General features: G+C 41.4%; 1 protein-coding gene across 5 annotated transcripts in view; it reads right to left on the minus strand.

Annotated features, from left to right (window-relative positions):
* The window catches only part of zgc:158464 (uncharacterized protein LOC791139 homolog), a 103,309-nt gene extending 83,893 nt beyond the window's left edge, over positions 1 to 19,416 (minus strand). The window contains exon 1 of one of the 5 annotated variants that reach the window (XM_039795116.1): positions 18,448 to 19,416. In XM_039795116.1, coding sequence (XP_039651050.1) covers positions 18,448 to 18,879 — 432 coding nt within the window. In that variant the 5' untranslated portion in view covers positions 18,880 to 19,416. The remainder of the gene's footprint in view (positions 1 to 18,447) is intronic. The other 4 variants (XM_039795118.1, XM_039795117.1, XM_039795119.1 and 1 more) reach the window with 4 other exon arrangements.
* Positions 19,417 to 19,806: the final 390 nt, after the last annotated feature.

Raw genomic sequence — 19,806 nt, forward strand, 5'->3', positions numbered from 1 at the left:
GAGGGGGTGTGACTGCAGGGGTTTGGGCCTGCTGTTAGAGAGTCTAGTCCTGCCAATCACTTGGGACGAGGAGAATGTTCTGTGATTTAATTTTTTTTCAATTCTATTTTATATATAGTATCAAATCATAACAAGAGTTATCTCAAGACACTTTACAGATAGAGTAGGTCTAGACCACACTCTATAATTTACAAAGCCCCAACAATTTCCCACGGGCAAGCAACTTGGAAATATTTTAGTTAAGGATTTCAAACAAATAAGGAAATGCTTATGCGTACACCTAAGCAAGCATGTAAACACGTACATGACTGGCACTACACCCTATGAGTCATGTGTGAGAGGAAGGGATTTAGTTTCATAATAAACAAGCTCATCACTCATCTGGTGGACGGGGCCGGCTGGAGGTGGACAGAGCCTCGTGCACGCCGTGCTGTGCCTCCACCTAGCCAGCTTTCCTGAGACCAACCACTTTCCATCTTTGCCACAGAGGGAGCACACTTCCCAGAAGCACACCCCATATGCAGGCCACCCGTGAGAAGGCCATAGAGACACACACACACACACACACACACACACGCACGCACACACACACACACACACACACACACACACACACACACACACACACACACACACACACACACACACACACACACACACACACACACACACACACACAAAGCCTCAGGGAAGCAAGTAAAATGTACAAGTGTATTGAAAATATGGGATTTATGTTCGGCTGGGAAAGCACCAATATTTTTACAGTACTGATCGAGGTCAAGTGTCATTTAACACACTTTTTTCTTTTTTCCTTTTTTTTTTTTTTACTTCTTGGACAATTTCAAGTGTTAAATGCTTAAACGTTCACTAGGGATAATTTGTAAGCCGCTTAGTGACAGAGAAATGCTGGCAGGTATATTCCTGTACAGATCATCTCCACTATACATGGATTAGGCAATAATAGCGAGGAAAGTAAGTACCACGGATGTGTTTCATAGCAGCTACTGTGTGTTAAATCCACCTTCTTCAATATTCCCTTTCCATTTGTTTTGGGGAAAATAACTAGGACTTTTTTCTGCCACGGCATAATTATGGGTTACTCGAATGTTTTGCTTCTGTGAATTCAAGCAGAGGGAAAAATCCAATACAAACATTGTCCTAGTTTTTTTTTTTTCTGGCACAGAAATATACATAATTCACCCAAGTTTTATTAAAATTCAGCCATTCAGATAAGCAGCATCTTTGCGGCCCCAGAGATCACAAAACTTTGCATATGTTGTATTACAGCCACGGTGTCATTACCATCTCACACCTTGTTGCATAGAAACTCAGCCATCAGTAATCAGCATGTGCCAAACCAACCTCAGATAGAGTCACTGCAAACACAGCCCAAACCTAAGAATAAGTTACCCTCACTAAAAAAAACACATGAATCACCTAAATAGGAGGGATGAAGGCCAGTGCACATTGTGACTGCGGTCCACATACTGTAGCAGAGTGGCTCGAGGTTTGAGACCATAGCCCACAAATGTGATAAAACACTCCAAATGCTGCATCTTACATTCTCTCCAGCAGCTTCAGATGACAGAGGTAGTTTAGATATTTGCCCACAATGAGGTTTTTAGCAACGCTCACACCTTAAAACTTCCAACAACCACGTCATGCACCTTCATGAGCCAAAGGATGTTTGGGCATGTTTCAGGAAATAACGGCAGTCACTTATTGAGTTATGTGTGGAGCCACTCCAAAAGCATGACATCATCTTTTTTCTTTCCTGTTGACATAATGTAGGACCAAAAAGGGCAGGGTATGTGATGAAAAATTCTGATATTAATTTGGGATTAAATTCAATCATGGATACAAACCACAGCTTTGGATTCCAGACTCAACAATACATTTTTTGTTGGGTCCTGATATGCAAGAGCTTTGCTTTTGGTTAATATTGTGGTTAATATTTGTGGCTTGGAAATGTTGGATTGGTAATGTCAATATTAGCATGGCACTAGAAGGCAAATATGGTAAAGATAAAGTAAGTATGTGCCTTTTTGCTGTCCCAAACAATCAAAATCAGGCTAAATCAAAATAAAATAGGCATGCTAGCACTCTGGAAGGAAAACAGGAATTGGCAATCAGCCACAAGTGGCTCTTGGTTGTTTTGCTGTCAAAAAAGACCGGGGGAAAGGGGGGGGGAATATTTTATAAAAAATTTTAAGGTTAAAAAAAAAAAAAAAAAAAAATAATTAACAAATTGGGAATTTAATTTTAAAAAAAGAATTTAATTTTTTCTTTCACCCACACTTCAGATTTTCTTTTCGGTATTTTCTTTTTTTTCAACCTGGTTTACAACCCCATTTATCTATCTATTGGTCTTTGTGTCTAAGTGACTAATGGGAACATCAATCTGTCACATTGGTCCAGTATTAAGCAAGATCGTCATGGAAAGGATTCCTACGTGTGCGACCTTTCTGTTAAAGAGTAAGAAAGTAATACTTTTTTTAAAACATAAAAACAATACCTGAAAAGTATTGTTTATTTCTTCTTTCTACTTCTTTGAAAAGATTTTACTCTTTTAAAAAAAGGTCTATTTCCGTAGGGATCCTTTCCATAATGTTCTCAGACACTTATAATAACAATCTGAGCCCGACAGTGGCAAAAACAGCACTTTTAGAGGACAAAATTGACGATGCACATTTGCCCTATAGGATTACATTGCAGCCCGGTTCGCGGCTGCCGGCCACAGCGTTTTTGCTTAATACTGAACAAATTTCAAAGATTTTTGTTCCCATCAGTCACTTACACCCCAAAACATAGGATAATAAGGTCCAGGTTAAAAAAAAATAAAAAATGAAGTTACCCTTTATTAAATCCCTGCCGCAAAGAGGCTCCTCCATCGGTCACATTTTTATTTACAGCATTATATGTAGATATTTATACCATAAAAGGCTGCATATTAACTTATTGGGAGAAAATTAAACTTGGGAGTTCTATGTAAAAATCAGACACTGAGCATGGGTTCCCATATAGCCAAAATGGCATGATCCTCGTTTCGTAACGCCTCTGCGAAGATTCTACTGTGAGATAGGCAGTCGAATCAGGCTCCTTCCAACCAAGCATCGAATATTCGACTATTCGGGGTCACCCCTAGTATCAACAATCAATATTTCTCACTTCAAATTCTGTTGGTCGGATTTAAGGAATACATCTACAGCTGCTAACAATGTGAACATCTTAATTATGGCCCCGGTGTCCACATATACTTAAATAAGGTTGCAAAGGCTTGTCATCCAAAAGCTAAGACTACAAAAAAGGATTTACATTGTTCACGCATGTGTATATTTAGCTCAGAGTTGAGCATTTAAAGCTCTTTTCAGCACCTGGCTCATGTTCTTGTTTCAGTCAGCAGGGACGGACACGTTTTCTTTTCCCATAAAATGCTAAGTTTAAGCTGATGACAAACTGACTACCGTTGAATAAAAATGAAACAGAAAGAAGTTGGTCTTGCTATCTCACTTTCATTTAGAATGATTGAGCAAATGTGTTACAAAATGTGTCAACATAGGTAGAAATGTTGATGACTAACAGGAGTTGTTTGAGAGTTTTTATTAAGGGGGAATTGCTCAGCCACATGGTCATTATCAGCTCCACCCTGTGTCACATTCATACCTTTACAATCCAGTACTGCGTACAACTACAGTGTTCTATTGTAGCCCATTAGCAGGCCGCAATGTTATTAATTTGAGCCTACACAGATCCTTGCTGGGCATCTTGAGATTTTGAACCATCGACTATTTCGATCAACAGACCCAGCCCCTGCAGCCTAGTTCATGTTTGAGGGGAGGAGGTGGTAATATTTCCAAATTGTTCCAATGTGTACTTCCTGTCCCACTGCACTAATGACTATTCGACAGTGGGAGGAACGTGGGGGTTGTAAGGAGAGGGGATGCTAGAGAGCGGCAGCGTCGCCTGGGGACACACCATCTGCCTTGTGGCATGCCAGGGTGTGTCACTACTGCAGCCAAGCCACCCTTGTCATGAAAGCAAAATTCCCCCTCAGCACAAGACTGCAGTTCCTTAATATATCAGGTCTTTGCTAAGTCGCGCTGTAAGCCTATATGAATCTCACAAAGCCACCACACAGGCTTAGGCCATGTCAACCTGGTAGCTTGGTCCTTTATTTGTCTGCAGCATAGAGAGAGAACTCACTCAATTACTTTCATTCCACAGCTTAGATCCCAGGTTGGCCATGTCTTACACCTGCCAGAGGTCTGGCAGCTCGCAACAAAGAGAGCAACAGACTTCTTGAAATGCACTGCAGCTCTCAGGCGATGAAGCTGACTTCAAATCAGTCGGAACAGAGGGGCAACATTAGCAAAGAAGGGAGACTATAAAAAGGCACCTGCCACTTTGGCTCAATGCTAGATCTTGACAATGATGGGGCTTGTAGGATTACAATCCAACTGGGCCCCAGTCTTCCATTTGAAGTGAGAAAATATGGGCTACAATTCTCCTCCTGCACTCTTCATTGGGAGAGAATAGGTTTGGGCTGGAGCCTCAGATAATCAGGAGCAAAAGAAGGTAAAAAAAAAAAAAAAAAAGAAATCAGAAACTCCATTAGTTGAAATTTGAGGATGGCTGGAAATTTGGTTATAATAATAATAATTTGACAAAAGGCTGCTAAAATTCTCTTTGTCTGACGTGAGCAATCTACATGACCGGAGTTGGCATTTTAAAACCGTTAACAACAAGAAGCAAATGCAATATAACAGCAGACTGATGATTTTACCAGGCGATAACCAGATAAACACCTTTTTTAAAGACTGATCTCACTCTCGCTGATTGAGTGCAGTAGGAATATGATATTAATTTCCTGACTGGTCCAGGAAGGATTGAATGCGTCACAGGCTAGTCAAGGTTGAAGCCCCCCTGAGACTGCCAGGAAAGTCAGCAGGCTGTAGAGTGAGGGAGGAGGGAAAGAAAAGAAAGAGAGAGGACTGACGTGTGTGATTTATGTCTCACGCCACGAGGGATTTCAGCCACTGATAACCTAATACAACTCAGTGCTTAGCAGCTCAATTGCATTAAAGCATTTCAAAAGGCTTTTTGTTGCTGCCATTGCTCTTTTGTTCTTCAGTGTAACGAAAAAGAAAGCATGTCACCATTGTAAGGACAGAAAGCCACTCTAAAGAAGAGAGGAAGGGAGAAAAGAGAAAGAACACAGAAAGAAAAGATGAGGGGGCATTATTAAAAAAAATGTATGCTGCCATGCATAAAGTATGTTTACTCCTGTTGGATGGAAAACTGCAAGCTGAGCCTCATTGCAGCGACTCTGCTGATAGCTCCTCCACCTTATCTTTGTCTGTAAACATAGGATGAATGCTGTGTGTGTTAGTGCGCAGTCATCCTAAGATAACTTGACCACAATTTTTTAGAAAGAATGTACTGGAAAGAAACACTCCCTCAAGGCAATTTATTTAAGCAAAGATGATCACAGCTTCTCTGTTGACATAATGCAGTTACTATCAATAAGATATGTTCATGTTTCTAAGAAGCAAACACAAATCTGGTTACAATTCACTGAAGGCCCCTTGTGAAGACTGAGTCCTGCTGGGTGTTATATCTACCAAACCGATTAGAAGGATGGGATATTGTTTGCCTCAAGGAGAGACCGTGCAGAAGTGCATTTCCCATCATACATGCCTGACATTAATTATACTTTATTGAAATGTTTCCAAAGAAACACGGTTGCTGCTTGAGCTCCGTGAGCTTGGAAGAGTGATGTGCCTTCTCTAAAGGCCTACTTAGGAGTCTGCAGAGGCAGCTAATCAAATTACTATATTTGCTATAAAGACACCTTTTCACAATCAGTCACAAGCTTCTGCAGTCCGCGCATCAATGAAGAGCACTTCACTTGCGATAAACAAAAAATCTGTTTATTTCCAGGTATATTCATTTTCTTTGCTTTTAATCTAATTGGAGAATCATTCAAGAGCAGCTTTAGTAAGCATGACTTCACGGACAACAAGATAGAACATCCTTTCTATATTCCTTTACTACCACTCAGCCTAAAAAAAGTGAATTTTCTTCTGACCATAACAGCTACCATTAGCAAGATCAGGATTTAGAGAGTTTATGTGTGACATACTGTATACTTTGCTGTATATTTTTTAAGGATTAGATTTTGCATTCCCTGTGCACATCAATGTGCTCTGCCATAAGTTTCACATGTGTCTCCCTCAGCGACATCTGTGCTGTTCAAAGAAACAGCTCACTTCTGGCTGCCGACTTATTTATCACACACCATCCCCTTTAAGATTCAGACCACATTAAATGTTGGTTCTTCAGATCTCTGCACTCTTAACCATGTGGGGTGGATTTTGCACAGCAGTCAGGGTGAAGCTGGTTCTTTTGGCACAACTGATTTAGCCTGCTGTTGATCATGGTTTGCATAGGAATGCTTCCAGATGCAGCAACAGCGACACTGATAACATGGACCACACTTCTGGGAAAAACATCAGAACAGCATTTAATGGTAAGCAGTGTTAAAACACATTGTGTACACCTGGAGAGTCCCCACTTCACCACTGCAAGTATGGGTTACCGTGCATTATGAGGCTTTTATAGCACCTATAGACCAGTATGCTGTGGGTCGTAACACGGCACATATGCATTCACACATCAAGTATGTGTGTGCATAAGACGCACAAATACAAACACACACATGGGAAAAGGAGTGGACTAGGTCTCAATCAGGGCTGAAGTGGTATGTCTAGAGTTCATCATCAGTGCTCATTCAAATCAGACTTCCAAAGACATTCAGTCTGTACAAATTATTATTCAACAGGTCCCAGGCAATCACGAAGAACTCCTAGAAATTTCACGTCAGAGTTTAAAAATATCCATAGATCTGTAAAAAGTTACATATCATTTTCTGTCATTTTACCTTGAAAGACAACATGACTTTCTTATTGGAAAACTAATGTATACCGTCAAATCTCTTGTCGCTTACAATAACCAGTAAAAATTGATTAAATCATCAGTCATAAAGTCATGACAGCATCACGTTAAAAGGACTAAAAGCTACTAGGGGTGGGAATCACCAGAGGCCTCACAATACGATATCATCACGATACTTATGTCCCAATATGATATTATTGCGATTTTAAACATATTGCAATATTCTGCGATATATTGCAATTTATTACCTTTTTTCCAGCTTCAAATTTTTCCCAATTTCAAATGATGTCCCTAAAAGGACACTTTGTCAACATCTGTTTCATCTATAAAAAAAAAATAAATACATTTCTCTGTTTGTCCATCTCACTTCAATGTATTGCTGCAAAAGCAGACAAACTGACCAACACATATAATAAAAGATCAATACTTGGCGTCCGTATATCGCAATACTATGCTGTATCAATTTTTTTTCCCCACCCCTAAAAGCTACTAAGGATAAAGAATTTCCTAGAAGAAAACTACCTGTGTCTACAACCATATCTTTAACATCCCTGAGCAGTATTCTGTCCCGAGACAACTGGATTCACTAACATCTTTTGCCGCTCTCATCCCTTTGGTATCCTTTGGTAACCATCAATATGCCGTTTAACAGAATCCCCCAGCATAGTTTTGGGAGTTATCTGCATTCGTAGTGAAGAGGCCTTATGTGAATGTTATTATCTGCCCCAAAGCATCTTAAAAAGCCATTAAGAGTACATTGTAGTATCCCAGAACACCCCAATACCCAATTTCAGCCCTCAAGACACAGAATGCAAACATTTGAAACACTCTAACACTAATTGGTTTTAAAACTGTTAATAGGCATTTAGGTGTCTTCTCTGTAATGTTTCAACAAAATTGACTTGTTGAATTGCTGTTGCAAAAGCTTGTTTTAATAATATCTCAACTCCAATTAATAGCAATCAAGGGTGTCCACTGAAAAAAATAATTGTGCAGAGCACTTTTCTGTCAGGATTTGTTATGCTGAAATTTGACCTGAAAAGATGATTGTAAACGATACAGCGTCATTGGGATCCCTCAAACAAACTAAACTAAAGGCTAAACTGCACTTGGAGAAAACGTTATGTCCCGCATCCCCCATCCATTCCTTTCCATACTTGAACAAATCGCCTAGCTGCTTTCACAATTATAAGTAGCTAAATAACCTTACTTTTCAATAAATTCCTACGCTAGCTGCCCTCCTCTCCTGATTAATGAATGTATCTTCCTTTAGCACTCGAGGCAGCGAAGCACAAAAAGCACCCCAACTTGTCCCTAAGGACCTTCTTCATTGGAACACACTCCACACAGCCATTTAAGACCTCCAGTGGAGAAAGGGGCGGAGGCCGTGGGTTGCACCCTGAATGTGCTCTTAATATGCAACAGATATTCAAGATTAAGTACTTCACGACACGCTTGACAAAATCCAATTTCCTTCCTCTGCCCCTATCCCTCTGTGATAGAGTTTTTAGCAGTGTTTCTGCTACATACAGCAGCACAATAGTCTATAATAATTCAGGTGCTACAATGGAATGTTGGTATTTTATAAAATATGATAATCCCCCATGCCCCTGTGACTGAGCGATTTGTCCTCAACATGGGCTACAATAATTTCCCTCATCACTACAGTTACAATTATTATGCACTAATTTGTTTTTTTTATTTGAGGATGAGGTAAAAGGCTGAAAAGAGGAATAATAAAGTTGATTCCCCATCAAACTAGGGCTGCATCTAACAATTATGAAGAAGAAGAAGAAGAAGAAGAAGAAGAAGAAGAAGAAGAAGAAGAAGAAGAAGAAGAAGAAGAAGAAGAAGAAATACTTTATTGATCCCCCAAGCGGAAATTCAATTGTTTCACTCTGATGTTTTTTGTTTTATTTTAACATTGCACACATGCCAGAGATACACACACATGCGCAAACCTACACACACATGAATGGAGAGATGTCGAAGGAGGGGGCTGCTAATGCACATGGGGTTTGGTGTCTTGCTCAAGAGCACCTCAGCAGTTGTGGTGAACTGGCACCTCCCCAGCTACCAGTCCACACCTCTGGATTTGGTCTGTAAGGGGACTTGAACCGGCGACACTCCGGCCACACAGACTGAGCTACTGCCACCCGTTTGTCGATTAATCTGTCAATTTCTTTCTCGATTAATTGATTAGTTGTTTGGTCTATAAATGTCAGAAAATGGTGTAAAACGATGATCAGCGTTTGCCAAAGCCCAAGATGATGTTCTTAAATATCTTGTTTTGTCCATAACTCAAAACTATTCAGTTTACTGTAAAGGAGAAGTGAAGAAACTAGAAAATGTTCACATTTAAAAAAACTGGAATCAGAGAATTTTGACTTAAAAAAAAAAAAAGAAATTACTCACAGATTCATAGATTATCAAAATAGTTAACGATGAATGTAATGGTTGACAACTAATGGATTAATCTTTGCAGCTCTACATCAAACACACATATGCTGATACCGTGGACAATGCAATTCACTCTCATGTGATGCTGTTACCACACAGACAATCAAAAACACTATTCTTTATCACGGCTCCTATAAATTAGAAACTGACACAATTAGGAAAGTAGGGCTTCATGAAACAACATGAGGAGATCCACTGGGACGGGGCTTTAATTTTGGGAGAGTGATTTATAGAGCAGGGAGGAAAACAAGCTGCAGTCGGGCCGTAAACAAAAGCTACAGATTTTGATGCGAGGATGTCTTGATTGAGGCTGGAAGCTCTGTGGCCTCAGATAGCCTTTGTGTTGCGAGGATGAACGGAGATCCCTGCACGTCGCCTACGCTGACAATAGAGTGAGCGCACAGGTTGGACTCCTGTACCACTGCCATTGCTACGTGGCTTCCCACCTCCCAGAGCTGGATAGCAAGAGGCTAGAGAGGCTACATTAGGAGGGGTGAGGGACAACCACCAGTCTGTTGCCACAAAGAGCCCTCAGTGGAGCAGACAACAGCTATGTGCAGTCACCATTTGTCACTATTTCCCGACATCTAGATTGCTCATGTCGAAACAGCTGAGAACATTAACCCTGGTTTTATTTTAGCAAGCAAGCAGCAGCCAGAATACCCAGCCTACACACAGGGGCGAGCACAAACTTGTCAAGTTAAAAAGGGAATGTCACCAAGTTGTAAACACTTCCTGACAGGAAGGGAGGACTTCCTTAATCCTGGAGCAACCAAGCCATTCCTTATTTTCCACCAAACAATTGCAGATAGTGGCTCTCTTTCTCGACTCATGTTCCTATCACAATAACAGCTCATTTTTACTGTGACACATAAAAACAGTCAAATGTGACCTCTTGTGAGTAAATCAGAGATCTAAGCAGCATTGCAACAGACTCAAAATAGTTTAGTGGACTTGTTTCAAATTCACAGAATGAGATGAAATGAAAGTCTGGAATCCCACTTAGAAAAATGGAAGTGTTCAGCTTCCTGGTGGGCAATCAGATCACAGGGCAGCTCTGTTTGCTAGACGGAAGTCTGGCTGCCTCCTGCAGTGTGACACAAAACAACAGCCTGCACTCACACGCACGAGATAATAAAAGGCAAATCGCATCTGCGTGACCTCTACAATATACTGTATTTTGATGCAAAAATAAGTATTTGGTAACAGCTTAAATTTGCATAGTTTGGAGGGCAGAGCCACTGATTTTGTAAAACAGTACAAAAAAAAGTCAATGCTTCATGCAAATTCTCAGTTTGTTCCTCAGATGGCACACACGCACACGCACACGCACACGCACACACACACGCACACACACAGTCATTAAACAAAACAGAGCCATGTGTCATACAACTCCCCAGCGACCAGAGCTGCAGCACCAGTCTGAGAGCTAATTGTGACCTGCTGGAATCACGTGACTGATGTTCCGGTGCAAAACCAGAAAAAGCAAATCGAGCAACAAACACAACAGACTCCGCTGGGACTCTTTAAAGTGGAAAGAAGGCTCCCAGATGGAGGAGAAGAAGAAAATAAGCAAACAATGGCTAAAGGCCATCCTTTTCAAGACCTATAACTTTCAAGCAGATGTGGTGGGATGGTTGCATACGAAACCTAACCATGACTAGTTATTACACTCAGTGATGCTGGACTACAGTACCATCAAGTAAATGTAATAGGATTTGTGGATTCCCCAAAATGATATCTTGATGAAAAGCCGAACCTTTCGGTGCTAAATTGAATTACCATTACATTATAGCTTCCAGCATCCTCCGCTTCAGGATGACTTCATCCTGCTCCACAGAGGCGGAGCTTAAACATGCACGCTGTGAGGCTCTGTGCTCTTTCCTACTACTCAAAGTGCCCTTCCAGGATTCTCGTTCAGGTCGCAGGAATCCATTGTGGTGCTCTTTTGTCATTGACAATAAAGACACATAAAATAAAACTGAGTAGAAATATGCTTGGCATATTGTATTCTGAGCATTGGATAACTAAAACCGAATATCTTGTAATTTTGCAATAACCGGAGTGACTTTGAGAAAATGCCTTAGATGCTTAATCGTTCAGGATTACGCATGGCATTGTTTGAAAGCTCAATGGGTCAAACTGGAAACAAAAATCTCACAATCATACAGTATATGCTACAGTGCCTTGCGAAAGTATTCGCCCCTTGAACGTTTCGACCTTTTGCCACATTTCAGGCCTCAAACATAAAGATATAAAACTGTAATTTTTGTGAAGAATCAACAACAAGTGGGTCCCAATTATGAAGTGGAACGAAATTCATTGGCTATTTCAAACTTTTTTAACAAATAAAAACTGAAAAAGTGGTGCGCAAAATTATTCAGCCCCTTTACTTTCAGTGCAGCAAACTCCTCCAGAAGTTCAGTGAGGATCTCTGAATGATCCAATGTTGACCTAAATGACTAATGATGATAAATAGAATCCAGCTGTGTGTAATCAAGTCTCCTGATAAATGCACTTGCTCTGTGATAGTCTCAGAGGTCCGTGTAAAGCGCAGAGAGCATCATGAAGAACAAGGAACACACCAGGCAGGTCCGGAGATACTGTTGTGGAGAAGTTTAAAGCCGGATTTGGATACAAAAAGATTTCCCAAGCTTTAAACATCCCAAGGAGCACTGTGCAAGCGATAATATTGAAATGGAAGGAGTATCAGACCACTACAAATCTACGAAGACCCGGCTGTCCCTCTAAACTTTCAGCTCATACAATGAGAAGACTGATCAGAGATGCAGCCAAGAGGCCCATGATCACTCTGGATGAACTGCAGAGATCTACAGCTGAGGTGGGAGACTCTGTCCATAGGACAACAATCAGTCGTATACTGCACAAATCTGGCCTTTATGGAAGAGTGGCAAGAAGAAAGCCATTTCTTAAAGATATCCATTAAAAGTGTTGTTTAAAGTTTGCCAAAAGCCACCTGGGAGACACACCAAACATGTGGAAGAAGGTGCTGTGGTCAGATGAAACCAAAATCGAACTTTTGGCAACAATGCAAAACGTTATGTTTGGCGTAAAAGCAACACAGCTCATCACCCTGAACACACCATCCCCACTGTCAAACATGGTGGTGGCAGCATCATGGTTTGGGCCTGCTTTTCTTCAGCAGGGACAGGGAAGATGGTTAAAATTGATGGGAAGATGGATGGAGCCAAATACAGGACCATTCTGGAAGAAAACCTGATGGAGTCTGCAAAAGACCTGAGACTGGGACGGAGATTTGTCTTCCAACAAGACAATGATCCAAAACATAAAGCAAAATCTACAATGGAATGGTTCACAAATAAACATATCCAGGTGTTAGAATGGCCAAGTCAAAGTGCAGACCTGAATCCAATCGAGAATCTGTGGAAAGAACTGAAAACTGCTGTTCACAAACGCGTCTCCATCCAACCTCACTGAGCTCGAGCTGTTTTGCAAGGAGGAATGGGCAAAAATGTCAGTCTCTCGATGTGCAAAACTGATAGAGACATACCCCAAGCGACTTACAGCTGTAATCGCAGCAAAAGGTGGCGCTACAAAGTATTAACTTAAGGGGGCTGAATAATTTTGCACGCCCAATATTTCAGTTTTTTATTTGTTTAAAAGGTTTGAAATATCCAATAAATTTCGTTCCACTTCATGATTGTGTCCCACTTGTTGTTGATTCTTCACAAAAAATTACAGTTTTATATCTTTATGTTTGAGGCCTGAAATGTGGCAAAAGTTCGAAAAGTTCAATGGGGCCGAATACTTTCGCAAGGCACTGTACTTCATGCCAACAATATCACACTCTAGACTTTACTGTAGCAGTATGAGTCAGAGTAGCTATAGCAACACATTGTCTTAGTTATTTTACACAATTGATTATATTTATTTATCAAAATAATTATCTACTCTGCCCGCCACTGACAGTAATACATTTGTCACGACTAAGCACAATTAAGAAAAACAACAGCTGCAAAATCCAAGAGATGTATAACACAGCATTCACACCAATCTGTAGATTATTTCAACCTGGGTATCACATCGTCACAGCAGTGGACAATTACATAAAATCATACTTTTCAAGGCTATGTATTATTTCCATTATGTATTCATTCTGCTTGTCGGTCCATGTGTGTACAATACTCTTCATTTTAAATTATCTGAGTAAGAAAATATCCCATTATGTCCAACGATATGACTTTTACTCGGCCAATGAGCACAAATACAGGTTGCACCGCACTGACATCTGGGCCTGCTATAAACCTAACCAGCCTCCATCTGATACAGAAAGGTAGAGAACTGCACTTGAAAGGGGTGCTATAACAAAACATGATGGGCTCTGATGTTTTCGTCCATTGTCTGGCACCCCGACGAAAACCACTCTCACAGACACAGGTGCTATTGACGTTTGAGCTCGACATTTCTCCTATCACTGGCAGAGAGTGTAAAAGGCCGGTGGGATACATTTATAAAACTCCCCTGATGTCTGGAGTGCCAGGGTGAAAGACTCAGCGAAGATATTTAGGTTGTGGGGAAATGAAGCAGAGCTGAGTTCAGCCATGTTCCCCAGGCATTGTAATATGCCAGTCAAACCAACCTGATCTACCCACGCTAGAAGACTGTGGCTTGGAAGGTGTGTGTGGTGGTCAGCTCTTTCGCATGCTGCAGTGCACCATCTCAAGTTCAATCTGCTCATTACACATCCAAATGGACTCAAAGGATAAAACAAGGGATGCCGACAACTTTTCCACAATAAATTAAGCCAGACTCAGCCTGTAGTGGACAGTCTTTGCATTTGTATGGACTGCTATTTATTGTATTTGACATATTGTATTTACTATGAAATACAATGCCTGATCTTTACCCCAGGACTGGCAACTACTTCTGACTACTACTTTGAGGTTGTTAAATCAATCATGTTTTAAATGATAGGATTATTTTAATCCACATGTAGAGGGTTGAATATATTGAAGTTGATGGGTGTATGTTTAAATCAGAGTTTACATTCACCAACTTCAATATACACAGTCTCCCCCCCAACTCACTGTGCCAGGCCAAGAGATGGTCTAGCACATTAAAGCCTATGAAACCACAATTTGTAATTTGTACATGTATTTTTTAAATGGATTTGGCTTTTAGGACTAAGTTTATGAGTCATGAGATCAAATAAAATGTGCTTTCGAAATGGCCCCATCAGTTGCTCTTTGACCTACTGTAAGGCCTACCTTTCCCCCAAATTTCACTGAAATCTGTTGACTCAATATTAAAATATCTTTCTAGCAAAAAAACACACATCCATACAGGATCAAAAACATAACCTTCTTGTATGGGATACCAATGGTTTTCCACTTCCAGCATACTCTTTTGAAATGCTGAGCCAGGTCTTGTAAAAAGGCGAATGGAAGGGATGTAGCAAAATAAGCACAGAGGAAATCTGTCGATCCAGATGCCTCTCTTGGCTGTACTACAACTGTCTTGGCTCCTGATCCAAAATTCTATAGATAGATATGCAAGCTGGCACATAGGATCACTGAGTTATAGGGACCCCAAGCCATGAAGGCAGCCAAAGTTAGATTGGAACGGCAGTTTCCAAGGTGCACAGACAGAAACTGATGATTACGGGCTGCACTTCATAAGGATGCACCGCAGCCTGTCAGCTCCGCGCTACTGCTTTTTGTTTACAGATTTCCGAGTGGAACCCGTCATCACTTTTGCGTGTCCTTGAGAGAAGTTAGGTTAGTGCTGAGAAGAGCGATGAGCTGGGAGATGAGGGCTTTAATTATCTCCAAGCAGGGATGATAATTGATCATCTCCCTCAACTCATTCTACCATGAAGGGCATGCCACCATAAAAAAAAAAACATCACAATGCCTTGAAAACTCAAAACCACAAGTAACAATCGCTGCATCAAAATAAAGCTCCATATAAAGTGCAACTCCAAACGCAGACAAATATCTACTGAATAAAGTGACACCACTTAGATGATGATTGGCACAAAAAACAACACAGGATTGGAACACTGTGAGATAAAATAGGACACCTGTGAAAATGTAGCAGCACATATTGAAATACATCATTGCATAGTAAAACTTACAGTATGTATCTTGCTTCCCCCCCCCCATGAAACCCTGATGAATGGAAATGGACTGGGGAAAATTCACTTGATGCCGCTATTGGCATTTCAGGCATTAGGTAAGCAATGAAATAATTAGCATTCATGAGTCAAGTAATTAAAACATCAATGTAAGCAAGCAGTGCTGTTAAGACACTTGTGTGCTCTTTGCTCAGTCTCCAACAGTCAGCGTTTAGTCTGCGCAGTCAGAAAGACGACAGTTTCTGTGAAGCCACTGACTCCATTAACAATGGCACTGACGTGCATGTACTCTGGGAGTGTGTGTCTACGTGTGAGCTACAGAGTAGGCCTACACTTTTTTTTTTGTCATCACTGTCCACATGTGAGAACACATATTGCGAATTCAGAGTACTTTCAAACGTTCAACTCTAGTCTGAAGGGCGGGCGTGAAACAAACTACAAACAGTAGACTGTTTCCCCCACTGAAATAAGTGTCTTTATAATGGGAAAATCCTCACCTGGGGAGTCCTTCAAAGCAGGATTTACAAACAATTATCACGGCCAACCACACAAACCGTAATCCTCACAAAGGTTTGAACACCAAGCCTCCCAACACTCTTTGAAGCAACTGTGTTACTAGCATGGTGACTTATTTGGAGTTTTGTTCACTGCAAATGATTCATTCAATATTCAAAAAAAGTATATACATAAATGAGACCTACTGTTGTACATGTTCTCATATTTGACATTTGGAAAATATGAGAATATTGAGACAAAATAAATGGAACAAAGAATGCAAGGTGACATGTTTTTTGGAAGGCATTTCTGCTGTAAACTTCCCTTTCCTCCTGAGGGTATCAGGTGACTGACTTTTACAAAACCAAATTAAGGCTTACTGATTATTATGATGCATTATACAGAACAGACAATTTCCAAGTCTGTGGAAGGTTTTTTAATAGTCTACAAAATAGATGGTAAATAAACTCTAAAAAGGTGGCAAAAAACTAGATACCTCCAGTTTGCTGACAGTGTACAGACACCACTGGGGACAGTGTGAAAAGACAAAACAAAAACACCAATATTAATCGGTTTTCCATCACACTTCCCTCTCCACTACTATACCATTTTATTTAACCTTCAGTAGTTGACAAGAAACCCTTAAACCCTTCTCACGACATATTGCTTAAGCCTACCAGCTGCCAGTACTGATTTAGCTCGTCCATAACATCAATCATACTGGTAGGTGTGAGGTATTTAAACCTAACTTTACAATCATCTGCCTGTCTGTTAAAGCCATATGTGCACATGGAGGATGGGCAGAAACAACTGTAATCCTGACTGGGGGAAATCCAAATAAGCTTCAATTAACATGAGACAACTATAATCTGTTTAACCAGCTTGAACAGCTGCAGTGGCTGGGTAAAAATGACAAATTTTGGTTTCCTGCTTGTTTTACTGATAACACATAGCTGTATGATTATTAACTGCATACTAAGTTCACGAGGGCTGCTGGCTGACGATTTGGGAAAACAAACACCGGCAAAGAAGATTTACATGGTTCCTGATGTCTGTGTTGATGGCATGTGGGAAATATAGGGGACAGTAACAGTTGTTTTGTGCGATCAAAACTGGGGCCCCCTAAAAGCACAGTCTTCGTTCACGCAGCACTCTTGTGACAGGTTGCAGATACTGTGGAATATAAATAAAAGTGCTGAACAAAAACCAAATGTGAACTCGCCACAAGTCACAAGACAGGTGCGAAAGCGAACACGAGAGCAGGAGGAAGTAACGTGAAGGTGAAATCAAGACGGGCACAAACGTGTCAGTGATTGAGACGTGATCTGAGGAGGAACAGTGGTGCACAGTGTGTATTTTCACAGGGCTGTTCTTTCTCCTCTGTACATGAGCTATGCAGCCATTGAAACATTCCTCAGCGGGATCACACTCATCATACGGTATGTCCTGTCCTTAACCTCACTGACACTGAACATCCCAGGTTTCTCCAAATGAACCCGGTGTGTATGAATTCCTGAGAGGCCTGACATGACAGTGTGCTCCAAGGCACAGCCTGCGTGCATTCTGCCTGCTTGTCTCCACATTAATTTTGTGCTGATGAGTGAGCAACCAACTTCCTGCATAAGGCACAACCTCAAAAGGTAAAAAAGTAAATATAATCAAATAGGCGAAAGGCTTGTGCTGTTATATTCTGAACTCTGTAAGAGAGAGAGAGAGGATCAAATTAGAGCCATCTATCCATAAACCCAACACTAATTCCCCCCCAAGGCAACAGGCATTACAGCAAGAAGATCATTCACAAAATTGATCTGTCTAGTTAAATAAGATTAGATCCAAGTTAAGTTACAGCCATAGTGAATAAGTCTGGATCCCACTGTTGCTTGGGAATTAGCTGAAGATATAAAGGGGCACAGCACACACAGTTCACATTTTACAGCAAGTCAATGGTCACAAAGTAAGCAAAAGATCATAATAATACAAAGCAAGTCTGCTCTGATATTGAGATGTGTGTCATCTCTTCACAGCACTCCCTGTAGTGGAGGTTAGTTATTAGACAGAGGTGGATGTTGATGTCGCAACTCGTGTGGACATCCGTTGTGCGGTTGTGATAACAAGTTCTGCCGGTTGTAACGATTCATTTCATACTACAGGAGTAGGTCAAGTGCTTCATGAACAGACCATGTTATATCTGAGGAGGAGGGGGGGGGGGGTATCTAAGAGAGAGAACTGTAATTATGTGCTTTCAAAAGGAAATAGGCTTAAAGATAGGCTAGATGTTAAGCAAGATTCATTAACGGGGAAAAACCAAAAGGCTTTGTGTGTCTTCAGGGTTGTAACAAGTAACATTCCAGACAAGTTATGGGTTGAATTGTTGCCCTACTTGACACAGATGACTAATGTTTGGACTAAACTTCACCCACCTTCTCCTTGTTCTCGTGGTCCGGGGGAGGTGAAGTCGGTGATTTAACACTCCCTACAGCAACAGCTTGGGTGACTGTGACACCGCCGCCTGGAGCTGGGCTGCTCTTTTCGATTGTTTCCACCTTGATAAGTCGGTGTTTTGGTGACACATACTTGATATCCGGCGACCCCACAGCGTTCAGGCTCGAGCCAAATGAAATATTTCCACCTGGAGTGTACGGGTCCTCGAAGTCCAGTTCCTTCTGTAGTTTGTAAGCAGCGAGGATGTCCGGTTGAGCGGGGCTCGGGAAGGTGGCCCCGGAGCTTGTTTGTTGGTAGCCAGGCGCAACGGGCACACCGGTGTGACAATGTCTGTAGTCCGGTTTCGGAAGCGCCGGAGGGGTTGCTTTGGTAGTTTTGAATCCTAAGTGCTCCTTGAACCACTTGGCCATGCTGCCAGTGCATCGCTCTCAAGTCAATGAATGTAGTTTAGTTCCACCTTTCCTGTCAGCGGAGCCCGAGTCTGTTCGTCAAAAGTGGGTTTCTCGGGTCACCCGCGGCCAGCCGACCGGTGTCGGAGCAAGTCGCACGAGGCTGTCGGTCCGGAGAGGAGTGCGCGAGCGGGGGAAGCGCGGCCACAGGCACTTTGTGATCTGCCCTGCCGCAACTCTGTCACTCACCGCTCGGCTGCTCTCCACGTCAGGTTTCCAGACTAGCCTACGCAACATGGGAGCGCTTGTGCAAGTAGAACACACGCCCCCCACAACCTGCCCTCCCTACCTGAGAACATTCACTGCCACCTACCGGACTTCTAACCCCGCTGACAATACCTTCACCGCTCCATGAATGTGTCTCTCATGTCTGTTTTTTTTAAATCCAAGCTCCGAGCCCCATCTGATAAGGGCTTCATGGTGTTAAATGCAAAACGATGTAATAGGCTATATTTATTGGCTGCTAGATGTGAGGTGATGGCAATAGTGGAAGAATTAAAATGATTACAAGTTTTGCTCTAACATCCTGTCATTTTGCATGTTTCGTATACGGTCCCTAACTGCACTTTGTGAATGAGTAGCCTACAGGGGAACTTAAATCATCGGGTATAGATCATTGTATTGTTATGTTGCATTCAAATACTAGTAAAATTATTCCTTAAAAAGGATTGGGATAAATGAAAAGAAATCTGTTATGTCTTATTTCTCTCCAGTGTACTCTGTAACTCTACAATATGTTTACAGAAATTTACTCAGAAAAAGTAATAAACCTGTTTGCCTAAAAGCTCCTCAGGTCAACATTTTTTTCCACCAGTGGGTCTCAAGGGTAAAGTGTCCTATGCTCATTGTGCTCTCATGTCCAGATGGCAAGTGCAGACTGTTTTAATT

This window comes from Perca fluviatilis, chromosome 3, assembly GCF_010015445.1.
Source record: "Perca fluviatilis chromosome 3, GENO_Pfluv_1.0, whole genome shotgun sequence".
NCBI lineage: Eukaryota > Metazoa > Chordata > Actinopteri > Perciformes > Percidae > Perca > Perca fluviatilis.